The following is a 17,018-nucleotide window of genomic DNA, read 5'->3' as shown; positions in this document are numbered from 1 at the left end:
ACATTTTTCTAAAACACTTGTTGACTGCATAGCCTCCTGTACAAAAAGCAAATTCGTGCCTGTATTTACAAGAGTTCGGCAATTTGCAATGCCTGTCATTGAAATTAAAATAGATCCCTTTTCGGTATACTGGTGTTGTTGAGGGTACAACATTGGCTGGTTGCTTAATGTATGCTGATCTTTGGGGAAGAAAAAGATTCAGCCATAAGCTGACATCCTTACTCCCCATCTTACAGTAGGATAAACAGCAAGTTTCTGTCGAAAGTATTCATCGTACGAAAATTACGCTGTATCTCAAATTTTGGTACGCCTCCAAAATTATGTCAATGTGCTGAAAAAAACAGCACTACCAAAAATATGTTAAACTTGGAGCCAATTATTAAACAACCTGGCTACAGAGTTTCTCCTATCTTCCTCTGCCTTATCATCCCTCTTCTCGGGTTTTGATATGAGGTCTTTAGCGGATGAGAAAAGGGATAAAACATCTACTGTACATATTCCCTTCTCCAAATTATTTTCTTTAACACCGAGAGCGAAATGATAACCCAGAGGAGAAACTTCACAAGGCAATGACTCTGTAAGGCACGTCTCAGTAATGTTTTGAGTTCTAGCATTGAAACTGAAACTAGCTGGCAAAGCTGATGAAATTAATTCTGAGCTTGATACTGAAGATTGGGCACAATTAGCTGCAGAGGCAGCAGGTGGCGCCAAAATTCAGCAGCAGAATTATCCTTAATAGCCTTACATCTAACAGCCTCACTAGTCAGACTTCTATTATCCAATCTAGTCAATAAATTAGTAATATTAGCTAACATAGGTAGTGATGACAACTCACTACTGGGACATCTGCTTGCTGTTTTGACCACTGGGATGTTGTGGCCCTCTTGCTGCTGGACTTGCTCCAGCACTGGCAAAATTTGCAGGGGTCTGGATGATCAAGCAACTGCTCTGCCAGCTCTTCAGGCTCACTTGGTTGCCTAGGAGATTCCTCCTCTGGTCTTCGACAAGATGGCCACCGTGATGCAGCTCTGCCTCTGGCTCCTCTTCCCATGGCCTGGCGCCTGAGCGGCTGTGACCGCCCAGCGCTTCCAGCCATCGACCTGCGAGGTGGGAATGGGGAATGCCTTCTGCACAGAATGCACCTCCTCTTTGGTGGCCCCTCCGCTCTGCCAGAGATTAAACTGCCTCGCCCCTGCGCTCCAGATCTTCTTCCCAGGGGTCTTCCACTTCCTCCTGCCATGTTTCGATGTCTCAGACCATCTCTTTCCTGGCCAGCAATCCTTCTTGAGCTGCGGCCATGTTGGCAGCAGTGGTGGAAGCCACTTCTCCCCAAGCAGCTTGACCCGAAGCTCTCGATAGGTCCAGGCAGCGGCGTATCCAGTCTTCTCCCCCTTCCTCACCAGCTAGCTCAATCAGACGCCTAAGTAGGCTCATTCTTCGGCCTCAGAAAGCGCTGTTTCTCCAGTGAAGAGAACTCCTAGAGCACCACAGCTGTGCCTTCTGAGGTGAATGAGCCTGCTGCCACATAATCCCCTTAAATAAGCAGACTCAGGGGTTCTGGAACATTCTGAAGAAGGTCACCTGACCTAACCCCATAGGTCACATGACCTCACCATAGAAAACTATACCTTAAAAAGGCTCCCTGCGTGCCTCAGGCTCACAGGGGGGTAGCCTTGAAACTGCCCCCTGCCATTGTCCCATAAGGAAATGGGGGTTCCTAGAAACCTCTTTCCCCTTTCCTTTCATTCCAGGCAAACCCTAACTAGCATTAAAACTGTCCCCTCCGCCCTCCCCCCTCCTAACACCTATGCAACTTACCTATAATAACTTACCTATTTTCAGGCCTCTCCAGTCCGATCACTTGATCTCTCCTCTGTGTCAGTCAGCATTGGCTGCCTGGAGTGGTGACATCACCAATAGGCTTCAATACACAGTGGCTAAGTGGTTAGCACGTCCGTCTAGTACCTCTGGGGTCATCGGTTTGAATCCCAACTGCAGCACTACCTGCCTGGAATTTGCATGTTCTCCCTGTGCCTGTGTGGGTTTGCTCCCACACCCCAAAGACAAGCTGGTACGTTAATTGGATCCTGAGTTAGGGACCCTAGATTGTAAGCTCCTTGAGGGCAGGGACTGATGTGAATATATAATATATATGTAAAGCACTATATAAATGGACAACACTACCTGTGATAAATAAATAGACCATCTACTGTCAGTGCTCCCTCCTCTCTCCTGTAGCTGCTCTGGCTGATACAAGGGAGCCAGGTCACAGTATGGGAATGAAGCGGCTTGAAAACAGATAAGTATATACATCTTTCTTGCATGGGTGTTGAGAGGGGAGGGGAAAATTGTACATCGAATTGCAATTTAAAGTGGAATAATTTGCTAAATAAAAAATTACATAAGGGATTCAATCTGTTAAGGGGTGGCAAAGGCACTGCTGTGTTAATGTATATATGAACCCTCACCTTCTAAAACAACCCATTCAGTTTTAAATAGGAATAAAAGGCAAAACATTTGTGTATAGATATAAAAAGATTATACATAACCTTTTCCCCCTTTTTTATAAGTGATCACATACCCTCTGTTCTTAGCTGCAGAAAAAGCTCAGAGAGCTGGGGATGGAAAACAACATTACACTATTCTTCCCAGTGAATGGTTGTGGGGGGGGGGGGAGGCGTGTCAACACAAGTCTGGCCATTAGATTAGCTCCCAACACAGCCAGAAAACTGTGAAAGGGGGTGGAGGGAATGGCGCTGTCTGGTAACTAAAATTGGTAATGTCCAGTGTATATGACAATAAATATATTAAAAATTATTGATGTGATATGGTAATATATAAGAGAGAGATATGGGACTATGTAAAAAGTATATATATAAAAAAATATGCACTGTATAAATAAATAAAATATGAGTCAGATAAAGAAGGATCAAAGTGCTAGGTGCATGGATGTGCAATCAATGTAAACATAAGCTCAAAGAAAAAGTGCTATACACATAAATATATACCCTTCAATTACATAAAAGATATATAGTGGTGATAAGGGATAAAGTGCGTAAAGAGCCACAGGTGCAGCGAAGAAGGTGTGGCTCTTTACGCACTTTATCCCTTATCACCACTATATATCTTTTATGTAATTGAAGGGTATATATTTATGTGTATAGCACTTGTATTTTTATATATTTATACAGTGCATATTTTTATATATATATACTTTTTACATAGTCCCATATCTCTCGCTTATATATTACCATATAACATCAATAATTTTTAATATATTTATTGTCATATACACTGGACATTACAAATTTTAGTTACCAGACAGCACCATTCCCTCCATTCCCTTTCACACATCTTATAGTCTTCAGGCTATAACCAAGGGAGGCTGCAGTCTAGTATTTATATATTGCGGTTTATTTATATCCTTATAAACCACAAGCGCAGAGTTCATTACCTCTATTACAGCCAGAAAACTGACCACATAGTGCTCTCATGCCTAGTGTGGTCAGTTTTTAAGAGGAAAGCAGAGGGAATGGCAGGAACACCATAGATTCCACACAAAGGAAGCAATACAAAGAGAACTGAATAATTTCTCATACAAGTACATGGTATAGCAGGCACATATCAGGAATATGAAATGTTGGATTTAAATATTCTTTTTTGTTTACAAAAGAGGATTTACATATTCTTTAATCACAAAATATACAATAATCCTGCGAGCTACTTGCTTCAATGAACATATGAGCTGAGCTGCTGGCACCGGTCACAATCCCACTTATCTGCTAAACTACTCAACTTATAATATAATGCCGCGCTTATAGTGCTCAAAAAAACCTCTTCAATCAAACATGTACAGTCAGGTCCATAAATATTGGGACATTAACACAATTCTAATCTTTTTGGCTCTATACACCACCACAATGGATTTGAAATGAAACAAACAAGATGTGCTTTAACTGCAGACTTTAAGCTTTAATTTGAGGGTATTTACATCCAAATCAGGTGAAAGGTGTAGGAATTACAACAGTTTTTTAAGGGACCAAAAGTAATGGGACAGATTAACAATCATAAATCAAACTTTCACTTTGTAATACTTGGTTGCAAATCCTTTGCAGTCAATTACAGCCTGAAGTCTGGAACGCATAGACATCACCAGACGCTGGGTTTCATCCCTGGTGATGCTCTGCCAGGCCTCTACTGCAACTTTCTTCAGTTCCTGCTTGTTCTTGGGGCATTTTCCCTTCAGTTTTGTCTTCAACAAGTGAAATGCATGCTCAATCGGATTCAGTTCAGGTGATTGACTTGGCCATTGCATAACATTCCACTTTTTTCCCTTAAAAAACTCTTTGGTTGCTTTTGCACTATGCTTCGGGTCATTGTCCATCTGCACTGTGAAGCGCCGTCCAATGAGTTCTGAAGCATTTGGCTGAATATGAGCAGATAATATTGCCCGAAACACTTCAGAATTCATCCTGCTGCTTTTGTCAGCAGTCACATCATCAATAAATACAAGAGAACCAGTTCCATTGGCAGCCATACATGCCCACGCTATGACACTACCATCATCATGCTTCACTGATGAGGTGGTATGCTTTGGATCATGAGCAGTTCCCTTCCTTCTCCATACTCTTCTCTTCCCATCACTCTGGTACAAGTTGATCTTGGTCTCATCTGTCCATAGGATGTTGTCCCAGAACTGTGAAGGCTTTTTTAGATGTTGTTTGACAAACTCTAATCTGGCCTTCCTGTTTTTTAGGCTCACCAATGGTTTACATCTTGTGGTGAACCCTCTGTATTCACTCTGGTGAAGTCTTCTCTTGATTGTTGACTTTGACACACATACACCTACCTCCTGGAGAGTGTTCTTGATCTGGCCAACTGTTGTGAAGGTTGTTTTCTTCACCAGGGAAAGAATTCTTCAGTCATCCACCACAGTTATTTTCCGTGGTCTTCCGTGTCTTTTGGTGTTGCTGAGCTCACCGGTGCGTTCTTTCTTTTTAAGGTTGTTCCAAACAGTTGATTTGGCCACACCTAATGTTTTTGCTATCTCTCTGATGGGTTTGTTTTGTTTTTTTTCAGCCAAATGATGGCTTACATCACTGAAAGTGACAGCTCTTTGGATCTCATATTGAGATTTGACAGAAACAGATTCCGAATGCAAATAGCACACTTGAAATGAACTCTGGACCTTTAATCTGCTCCTTGTAAATTGGATAATGAGGGAATAACACACACCTGACCATGGAAGAGCTGAGCAGCCAATTGTCCCATTGCTTTTGGTCCCTTAAAAAGTGGGAGGCACATATACAAACTGTTGTAATTCCTACATCTTTCACCTGATTTGGATGTAAATACCCTCAAATTAAAGCTGAAAGTCTGCAGTTAAAGCAAATATTGTTTGATTCATTTCAAATTCATTGTGGTGGTGTATAGAGCCAAAAAAAAAAAAGAATTGTGGCGATGTCCCAATATTTATGGACCTGACTGTATATATAACATAATATGAGTTACACATAAAAAAGTGTCAATAATCAAATAATCAATGCATAGATGTGTCCAATATATTCAAAACTCTACCAAAAAAATTATTTGTGCAATATAACAAAGATATAGTGCAATATATATAATATGTGCAATCACCACACATTAATATAACAAAAATGTCCATGCAAGTGTAAAAACATATGCAAGTTGCTCCAAGTTATGATCCATAAACAGTGTTTGTCCACCATGCAACTTCTTTTCCGTGCACAAAAACTCGTATATCATTTCAAAGTGCCCCCCACCACCAGGAGTATTCTCACCTGGGGTGGTGTGACCACCACAATTAAGTATGGTCAAAAACAGCTTTTTAGCCTACCAATGGCTACATCCGGCTCCTCCAATCTCCTCTGTATTTTCCTCTTAAGGAGTTATGGCATCCAGAAATTGTAAAATAAAAAGAAAAAAAACAATAGTGCTTATACCCTTTTAAATCCAATTTATTGCAAAAACAAACTCAGGGTACACACTCTTTACTGGTGCTTCCAGCACACCATACTATTACAGGCATAAAACACTCCACTTCTGTGAAGATTCCGTATGTATTGTATAAGCAACAGCCTTGCAGGCACACTCCGGTCTCCAGCTCCACGCTGGTTCCTGGTGTCATCACCATCCTGGCCCCTCCCCTATGCGTGTCGACACAGGGTCACATGTTTTCCTCATTGAGAAATTCTTTAATACTAGTAACAGACTGCACAATACAGTATACAGTATCTCACAAAAGTGAGTATACCCCTCACATTTTTGTAAATATGTTACTATATCATTTCATGTGACAACACTGAAGAAATTACACTTTGCTATAATGTAAGCAACAAGCAACGACAGACTGACCCCGACCCCTTCAACCTCTGCAGCAATGCTGGCAGCACTCATATGTCTATTTCTGAAAGGCAACCTCTGCATATGACGCTGAGTACGTGCACTCAACTTCTTTGGTCGACCATGGCAAGGCCTGTTCTGAGTGGAACCTGTTCTGTTAAACCGCTGTATGGTCTTGGTCATCATGCTGCAGCTCAGTTTCAGGGTCTTGGCAATCTTCGTATAGCCTAGGTCAACTTTATGTAGAGCAACAATTCTTTTTTTCAGATCCTCAAGAGAGTTCTTTGCCATGAGGTGCCATGTTGAACTTCCAGCGACCAGTATGAGAGAGTGAGAGCAATAACACTAAATTTAACACACCTGCTCCCCATTCACACCTGAGACCTTGTAACACTAACGAGTCACATGACACTGGGGAGGGAATATGGGTAATCGGGCCCAATTTGGGCATTTTCAGTTAGGGGTGTACTGACTTTTTTTGCCAGCGGTTTAGACATTAATGGCTGTGTGTTGAGTTATTTTGAGGGGACAGTATTTTTACACTGTTATACAAGCTGTACACTCACTACTTTAGGGGTGTACTCACTTTTGTGAGATACTGTATGTTCTACTGCAAGTTATTGCAAGTAGTGGTTTGCATAGATAAAAAGTGAATAGTTTATTTCACAAATTTTCCCCATTACTCCAGGCACAACCAGGGGTTCTATTCCTCCCACACTACATCCCAAATTAGGAAAAAAGGTTTTGCCTTTAATAATAAAACTCAACTGAACTTTAAGCCCCATAATAAACCTCAAAAAGTTAAAAGGTAAAAGCAGTTATAAATTCCTTTGCCTGAAAATCAACCCTTCGTTATGCAGGTTCCTTCCCGCTATTCCTGGACATTTACAAAATAAAGCCTGGGGCAGTGTGCTTCATGTGGTGGTAACATGACCACAGCGCTGGGGTCCTTGAGACCCACAGCACTTACCTTCAAAGCTGCTGAAATTACAGCAGAAGCTGAAATAATCCTGGCATGTAAATGAGCAGATTTTCCTAATGTAGAAAGCCTGCATGACAGAGGGTTGCTTTAAGGCAAGAAATATATAACTTTTTCTGTGCAATGATTTTTATATAGTTTTCAAACCATAACAAGTTTCAAGTTCATTCATGAAGGGGGACTAAGGAATTACACAGAATATCAAACAAACATGATAACCAGAATTAACATAAACACAGTTAAATTTAGCTAACATCTCGAGAGTCTGGACCAGTTTCAGGGTATTCAAAGTCCATCAAGTTCCGATGGACTAGGCTTCCTGATGGTGATTATAACCAAGAAAGTATGAGAAGGGAGAAAAGGAAAAGGAAGGAAAGAATGGGTATGAGAGGGGGAGGGAAGGGGTGTCTCCATGGACTCAGGACTGTCTCAAATATCATACTATAAATGGCCTAACATGGGCGGATGTAAGGTAGATAGAAAATAATTGATCTAAGGTTCCCAGATTTTGAGAAACTTAAGCCGGCCATAGATGTTCGAATCCCTGCTGAACCGGCCGAGATTCAAACCACCTATGGGCAGGCTGAATGTGCACAAGTCGATTCATCGATCGTCTTGTGTACAACCAGCATGTCAGATTTCCAGCATGCAATTGTTGCCAGAGGCTATAACCGCTAGCAATAATCACTGTGTTTTCCCAACAGGGACGGCTCCCTGTTCCCCCTTTTCTGCCGGTAGAACACAGTAGTTCTCCCTCTGCCGGGAGGGATTCAAGTGAATCAAACAATTTTCTTGAAATTCCACTATCTATAGCCTGCCTTGGAGTGGGAGTCTTTTAAGATACTGGACATCTTTTCATTAATTCTCATGGGGGTCATACAATCTTTCACTCCTTGAAAGGTGACTGTTCGTTTCTTCCAGGCCTGAGCAATGGTCCATTTAGCAGACAGAAATAAGTCGGATGCCAGTTTTTGTTGATAGGTAAAGAGGCCTGGAATAGGGTAATGTAATAGGGCCAATTTGGCGTCACTGCTGATCATCAAAGGAAATAGCACATAGAACAGGTCAAAGACCCTGGATGAAAAACTAACCAGCCATGGACAGGACCGCTAAATATGTAATACATACCCTCGCTGGCAACAATTCGTGAAACATATATCATTGCACCTGGGATTTGCATGGGCTATCTGGGCAGGAACCCAAAACCTCAAAAGTACTTCAAAGGCTGATTAAAGGGTGACAGTGACAGTTTGCTACCGTCAACAAGGCTCTACTTTAGTCCTCTACTTCAGGCCAGGGTACCCCGGGGAATGTTGGCATGCATGTTCAAAGGTTGTCTTGCGAAAGGGATAAGTAAAGGTGCGGCGAAGAGGCATTAGCCAGTGCCGGAGTTGCAGATATTGTAAAATTTAAAAACGGAGGCGCACAGGTGGATAGGAAGTGTGTAAAACAAAGAAGTCCACTATGTAAATGCACCAGGTTGTTCCATTCCTGGTGGGAATAAAGGGTTATTCACAATCGGTACAAGTGGTAAAAAGAGAGACATGAGGTTACCCAAGTAATGAACAGAATCCCACCTTTTCAGGCTGTGTAACATTAGAGGACTCAAGATATCAGAGGTTGGCGTGTAGTATAGGCACCTATGAGATCTGGCCTGCTACATAATTGCTAAATAATGTTTTGTCACTCTGTAGACCCCCAAAGCACCCTGCAATTGGTGAGTATAGAGAGTGGGTCGAGGGACCCTGGAATGTTTAAAAGGCCTAGAAGGAAGGAACCTGTATAGGTAGAGGGTATTGAGAAATATAATTTTAATTGCATTAATGTGACCTATTCATGAAAGATAGGAAATCATATTGCCATGACTGCATGAGAGGGAGGTTAGGGAGCGTAGAAGAGGATAATAGCCACAAATAATCAACAAATATGTTGGGGTTAACCTAATCCCAAAGTAATCCTAAGGATGAGGTCACCCAGCAATAGTAAAAATGTCATTGGAGCTCCAAAACCAGGTCGGTCAAGAGAGTAATGTTTAGGGCAGTCATCTTGGAGAGGTTGACTCGAAGTCCCGATGTATCAGAAAGCTGTTGCAAAGTACTGTGTAAATTTTGAAGTGTAGTAAGTGGATTGGTGAGAACTAAAATGGTGTCATCTGCAAATAAATTCACCTTATAATGAGTTCCAGCGTACTAGTTTCCAGTTATATTAGGATTATTATAAAGCGCCATTGCTATGGGCTCCAGGGCCAAAATAAAAGGGGCCAGGGAGAGGGGACGTCCCTTTCTCATGGCTTTGAATATCAAAAATAGAGTTTAAAAATACCCAACATACTTAACTGAGACTGAGGGGGGAGAAATAAAACACCGTGATCAATGTCATAATGGTGTCTCCAAAGCCCCACCATTTTAATACCCAATGTAAATATTCCAATGAAAGGGAATGAAATGCCTTGTTGCAAGGTGTTCAGAATCTATAACTTTTTAAGTTTATTGTGAAAGTTGGGCTTTCTTTTTAAATCAGTTGAATACCTTTCAGTTGCACACAAACAAAAAGTGTGCAAAGTCTAAAGTCGGCCATACGTGTATTGAAATTCGACCAGTTCAGCAGGGACCAGCTGAATTTTGATCTATGTATGGGCACAGTTTTTTTTTACAGAAGTTTATCCACCAATCAACTATTGTACATCCATTCAGCTGAATTCTCCCTGCTCCATCAGTGCTGCAGGCTGTAGCCTGCAAAGCTAGTCAGCGTATTCTTACAGTGGGAAAGTCACCCCACTCTCAAAATACAATAGCTTAACCCAAGTGTGTGGAAGGGGGAATTAAATCAGTTTTTGGGTCAAAGAGCTGACTCATCTATGGGCTCCTTTACATATTGCTTTCTTTTAAAAGCAGCCACAGCCTTAGTATAAAATGCCATCCCCTGCCAACATGCTGCAAAGAAGGACCCTTGCCCTCTGTGTGGCATCAGAGCTAGAGCTGTCCAATCAGCAAGAAGCATGAGCTTTACTGATTGCTGGAAGTAAAGGTCTGATTTCCAGTAATATTATGTAACATGTTGGCTCAGGGATAGTTTACTGTAATGAATAAGCAATGGCAAAAAAAAATCACAGAAACGTTGGTATTGCAAAACAGTTACTCCTTTCAGTCAGAGTTGAGTTATTTACAGACTCGAAAATTTTAAAGGAGAACTCCAGTTTTAATAGAGTAAAATTACTGGTCTTAAATACTCCACCTCCAGCACCACTGAAGAGAACACACATACTTGTATTCCTATTTTAAATTCAAGGAAACAAGTTTTAACATAAATGTTCAACAGAGGGCCAGTATGAAGGCAGTCAGTGTGCACTTCCTCTCTCTATGCATTCCGTAGCACCAGTCACATTCAAACTTCCCAGTCACCTTTGTATCTCATTGGTGGCTGTGAGAATCCCCTTAGTACTGGCATGTTCTGTACATTAGGCAGCATGGAGGATGTTCCAGCATCGCCAGCAGATGTGTTTCAGGATCATCAGATTAAAGACAAAAGGGATTGGGATTGGACTGGGGAACTACAACAATATCTAGATGAAAAACAAGACTGTGGTCTGTATGCATCTGTCATGGATCGGGGTACAGAAGGTACACAGATGAGGGAGGCCAAATGATGCACAAGGTATCGCGGCCCATCAAGCGTCTTCCAAAATTAACCTTCAAACTGGCAAATTATTTCAAGAACCTAAAATTTCACTATCTGGACACAGGCAACAACGGAAAACAGCATGCACACAATAATACAAGACCAGAGTAAATACCACCAACTGCAGTTAGCAAGCTGACTAGCCAGCTAGGCAACCATACTCACGCACATACAGATTCTTGTTGCTGGCAATAGAATCAGTCCCTGCCTATGGCATACATTATAGCTTCCATACACTGACACTAATCTGTATTCAATCAGACTGATTTCGTTCATTGACCATTTTGTTCTCCGTCAGCCACCTCTTGCAATTATAGAGAACACAAGGGCGCAGCCACACAATACAATCTCACACAGATTAGCCCCAAATATACAACTGAGCTTACAAGCACTGGTGATACAAGAGAACAGTCTCTCTAGGAGTTGTGAATTCTTTGCTTAGTACACAGAAGGCCAGCTTATTCATTTTATATTTAATACCCTAGGCAGGCCGTAAATAAAACATGTACAGAACTCATTACAAAATACAAGAAAGAAAATTGCATACAAAGATATTTACACATTTTTCTTTAAAATAAAAATGGGAGCAAAAAACAAAGCAGCTTTACTATTTGGACACTATAATTTTATCCTGTTGGTGGGAACTCATTGGGCCACTAACTGTTTTGTTCAGAACAGTTTGCGGTAGAATTACACTGTTCATATTTATATGGGTAGGAATGTGGGACAGATTCTTACTTCCTGGCCAGTCACCTTAGTATGTGGTATGCAATGGGTGCATTGAAATTTCTTTCCTCTAAAGTGGCCATAAAACAAGCAGGTTTCGATGGCTGGGTCAGAGTTAGGCTTTTCCCCTGATCATCTACCGTAATTGCAGTCCAAGCACAACATGACTTCCGTGGGCAGGGTTCATATAATTATTTTGTTGGTCTCTAAGTCATGACGAAGTCCCGTTTCATACTTCTGCGATGTGGGAACGCTGCGAATATGCAGCGTGTTCCCCCATCGCATCCGCAACCTCCAATACCTTTGGTGTGGTGCACTTATTTGCCTTCTGCCTTCCAGGTTTGTATTGATTTTTGTGTGCTCAATCCTCCTAGAAGCATAGAGTAACTGCACAGCTCTAAATGAACCAAACCCCCCCCCCCCCCAAAAAAAAATCAAAAAGTATAACTAACTCCAATATTGCAACAGAAATAAATACAAAACAAGTGAAATTGTCAGGCACTGACTGCATAGTCTGCACCCTCTGAACTTGCAAATAAAGAATCAATTTCCACTTTTCCCACAGGTATCGGATATGGGATGATGATTATGAGTTTCCTATCTAATATTTACTACATTGTGATCTTGGCCTGGGCGTTTTTTTATCTGTTTAACTCCTTCACAGCCAGATTACCTTGGGCATCCTGCAATAACACCTGGAACACAGGTAAAAGGGGAGAATTACTTGTTTTTGAGGACGCCCTTTACAGTTTAACTGCATGTTTTGCTACTTGAAAGGTTTCCATTGGTTTTGTGGCTGTAACTTTTTTTGGTGTTGATGTTGTTGTCTAGTTAAAACTGTTTGCTGATCATTAGTATAGATATTTTTTAATTCATAAGGATTTTGTATGTAATTTAAGATCATGAATGAACTACAACTTTCTCAAAACTGTGAACTATGGCCCAGAACAAAATGGTATATAAAGGGTATGTAAACCCTAACAATAAACTTCTCCTATTTGGTTTCTTTTGGTCTAATAACTATACCTGTGGGCTGGGTGTACTGCGCGTGTACGCGTGGGGTAACACCTCAATCGAAGGCATGCTCGCCAATGCCTGGGACCAGGCAGAAGCTGTGAGCATGTGAAAAATCATACGCTAAAGCAGTCCCTAACTGAGAGATGAGGCACTTGAGTGCAGCACTAATGTACAGAGTTCCTCCTTAAAATATTTCATCCCATGACACTACATACTTGTAATTGATATATGTTTTTGCATTCAGATCGATATGCAGAGCCCTTGCCTACTCTACCAGGCCACCGTACCTCTCTTACTTCACATCCCAGTAATGGAATAAAACCCCCCAGACACATAGTGTGGGTCTCAAGCGTGTCTAAAGGTAACTCTTTCCTCCCCATAGCTAGTGATCAGGCCTTAGCTCTCCGTAACGCTAGTCTGCTCCCGGTGACCGGAGGAAACAAACAGCTTGGGAGGGAATCAGAGCACCAACCCCCTTGCTGCCAGAGGACCTGTCACCCAACCAGGTACCACGCCAAAGGCCTGGTTGCTGTAGTAGTTCTTCCTTGCAATTACCCATGGCAACTACCTCCTCTTCTTTGCCTTGCGAGTTAATCTTCAGTAGTGGTGTTACACATACCTCATAGTGCTTTTACTGACCCAGGCCCTTAGAAATACACCAAGCCCCAACATGAATATCTTCAGTCCAGGCTCACGGCAGTTAAAAAAACTTCTACTAAAAATCCAGCATAACATGTGCACCAATAATAAATGTTCTTTCTCTAACTATCTCTAGTTGCAGCGGCCCCAGCATACATGCTAACTAATAGTGTTGGGCGAATGGTTCGGCCCGAGTATGAGTTACGGTCTAACATTGGCTGTTCGGCCTGTTCATTCAACACTCGAATTTGAAGGGTGTTTGGCGGGTGTTCGCCCCTCTGAACACCCTGCAATACACTGTGTGCTGCACAGTGCATTTTGCGTCCTGATCGGGCAAAGCTTTGCCCATTCAGGGCGCAGTATAAGCTAGTTGTTAAGGAATGGGCCAGGAAGCCGACCACAGCGTCCTTAACAACCGGAGTTATCAGCTATCAATGGGTTTCCCCGCTGACAGCTGAAAAAAAAAATCTGGTTAAAAAAAGAAGAAAAAAAGAAAAAAATGGCGTGGGGCCCCCTCAGTCCATACCCCCCATAATCCATACAAGACCCTTATCCAGTCATTCCATACCAGACCCTTATCCGGTCATGCAGCTTGGCAGGTCAGGAAAAGTGATGAGCGACCCCCCTCCTGAACCATACCAGGCCACATGCCCTCAACATGGGGAGGTGGGTGCTCTGAGCCCCCCCCCCCCCAACTGCAATGCACCTTGTCCCCATGTTGATGGGGACAAGAGCCTCATCCCCTCAACCGTGGTCAGTGGTTGTAGGGGTCTACAGGTGGGGGGATTGTCAGAATCTGGAAGCCCTCTTTAACAAGATCCCGGCATGCCTCCATTTGAATGAGTTTGGGGTACCCCTACCCATTCACCAAAAAAGTCTCACAAAGTAATAAAAAACACAGTTTTTTAAAATTCCTTTATTAAAAAATAAAAAAAATTGTGTCCTCCGATGTAAATCCATCGTCAATCACGCCACACCCGAAAAATAAAAAAACGCTCCCGCTGACATGAAGGCTGTCTGCCTACTGCAGGCTCCACCGTTTGACAGTTCTTATATAGGTAAGGGGTGGGGACACCTGGTTATGTCACCTTAAGGCACCGCCCCCTTGTGATGTTGCCAACCCAGCATGCACCAGTCTGTGACGTCAGAAGAGGGCGATGCTACCAGGTGATGTAGCCAGGTGGCTATGCCCCTTACCTATATAAGAACTGCCAAACGGCAGAGCCTGCAGTAGGCAGCCAGCCTTCATGTTGGCGGGAGCATTTTTTATTTTTCAGGTGCAGCGTGATTAACGATGGATTTGCATTGGGGGGACACTGTTTTATTATTTTTTAATAAAGGAATTGTCAAAACATTGTGTGTGTGTGTGTGTTTTTAATCGTTTTTGACACTTTTTTGGTGAATGGGTGAACTGTGTACCCTATACTCATTCACATAGTAGGGGGCTGGGATCTGGGGGCCCCCTTATTAAAGGGGGCTTCCAGATTTGATAAGCCCACCGCTTGCAGACCCCCACAACCACTGGACCACGGAATGAGGCCCTTGTCTCCATCAACATGTGGACAAGGTGATTTGGGGTGGGGGGGCAGAGCCATGTTGAGGGCATGTGGTCTGGTATTGTTCAGGAGGGGGGGGGGGGTGCTTGGTCATCCCCCCTCTTTTCTGACCTGCCAGGCTGCATGCTCTTTTCTTTATTTTTTTTCAATAGCTGGGTGTTAGCAATTGCAACCAAGAGTCAATTTAAATGTGATTTGACTCTTTTTTTGTTTCATTTTTGCTGCAGCATGTTCTATATATGCTACAGATGCGTCACTTTACAGGCAGACTAGGGGGGACCCCTAGGCACTATATTTAAAGGAATTTTTCATTTTTATTATTGCACTTTTTTTTATCCAAAACATTTTATTGAAAGAAATCAAAGTAAACTTACAGTACATCAGGTGATACAAAAACCTTTAAACACGAACAAGAGGAACAGGTTATTATTGCACTTTAAGCTTTATTAAAATCACTGCTCCTGAAAAAAATGATTGTTTTTTGGCCAATTACTTATTAATATAAGCCTTTAAAATTGGCACTTTGCTGTTTGGCTCCCAAAGACTTTAATGAGGTTCGCCATTTGGGTTAGAACTTTTCCCCTATTCGGGAGTTCTGCTGCGAACAGAACGGGGGTGTTCGGCCCACCACTACTAACTAACACAGTAGGCCACCTGCCTACATACCATTGAAAGCCTTTTGTTACATTTGTTTGATAACAGTGTAGCATTGCCCCCTTGGGGGTTGCTTGTAGTTGCATGTTTTTCTGTACCGCCTTGACCCAGTGAAAATTCCAGCCCTCCTGACACTCTAGGTTCAGGCATGTTGTGTATACCTTTAAATGACACACTGACACAATGCAGATTGCTTTACCTCTCTCAAATTTACTTAATCAAGAGAAAAGACTTGAAAAGGGTATTAGTCAGCCAAGTCCTGGATAAACAGCCAAGACTCGGTTAAAATAGTTCTTAACGCAGTTAAATGACAATTAGCAATGACAGGTAAATGATACTAATGTACAAAATAACAGACAGTAAGTAAGTGGATCTCTCAAGAAAGCTATTGATTGCTGTGCTTAAGACTACTGCTAAAGAGGAGCACCAGACCAGCCTATACTACCTTTATCCTAATGAGAGATGAAGTAATATAAATACCAGTAGTGTATCCTCTTTAAGATAATTAAAATAGCAGTGTTCAGAATGCAAGGCCTTGCAACTATCTTCACCAGCAGTTGGAACTCAAAGAAAAAAATAATTCCTAGATATGGTACAATTATTGGCAATCAATGCAGGGCAGCTTGTTCTGACTAGCAGTAATCCTCCTAGCAATCCAGGTATATGTTGTCTGTATACAGTGTTCACAGTGACGTATTAGTGGCAGGTAACTGGATTTTGAGCAAGTGCCCTCTCCCCAATCCTGAGGACCTTTAATTGCTTCTTGAAGAACAGTCAAAGTCGATTATCCGTACTGCAAGCAGGCTGAGATGGCTGTAGTCTGCCGATTCAGTGAGTCACCCGACTCTGAAGCAATCAGCGATGCTTCTGGGGGTACTCCTGATGTAGCGAGCGGTGTCTGTCCTGCCTGGGCTGGAGCTGCAGAAGGCTGTGTGTAGCGTGGTAGGCAGCGATCCCGTCACACAGCGGCCAACTGGTGCACACTCGATGGATCCTGTGAAGCAAGAGAGCATGGGCCTGGTCAGCAAATTCCTTTATAGTCTCCCACAATTCTCCCCTGAAGCAGATGGCTTGCTGAGAGGTGTAGTTCATAGATAGCTCTGCAGTTCAGTGATCTCTGTTCAGGAGACTACAGTTCTCACAATGCTCTCTTCTAGGGTCAGGAATATGATGAATGCAATCCGAACCCAACACTAGGGGAATATAGAGACAGTCTGGGAAGGTAGAGAACAAGTCTGCAATGTCAGATAACTGTAGTCCGCTCCCGGCTACAAGAGCAAATAAATACCTGATGATCTTGCTATAAATCCTGTGAGCTAATGATATATGTACTTTTCTCTGTGCTGCACTCTTATCATTTAAAATGTTTCCAGTTCTTTACGCGCACTACAAAACATCACCTA

General features: G+C 42.3%; 1 protein-coding gene across 2 annotated transcripts in view; it reads left to right on the top strand.

Moving 5' to 3' along the window:
- The window catches only part of LOC309553436 (sodium- and chloride-dependent betaine transporter-like), a 146,372-nt gene that overhangs the window by 82,824 nt on the left and 46,530 nt on the right, over window positions 1–17,018 (top strand). For both annotated transcript variants that reach the window (XM_082254634.1, XM_082254633.1), the window contains one exon: window positions 12,315–12,455. In XM_082254634.1, coding sequence (XP_082110760.1) covers window positions 12,329–12,455 — 127 coding nt within the window. In that variant the 5' untranslated portion in view covers window positions 12,315–12,328. The remainder of the gene's footprint in view (window positions 1–12,314; window positions 12,456–17,018) is intronic.

The sequence above is a fragment of the Pelophylax lessonae genome (assembly GCF_965119305.1).
Source record: "Pelophylax lessonae genome assembly, chromosome: 4".
NCBI classification, from domain to species: Eukaryota; Metazoa; Chordata; class Amphibia; order Anura; family Ranidae; genus Pelophylax; species Pelophylax lessonae.
Note: the sequence above shows the minus strand (reverse complement) of the source record. Positions and strands in the feature narration are given on the sequence as shown.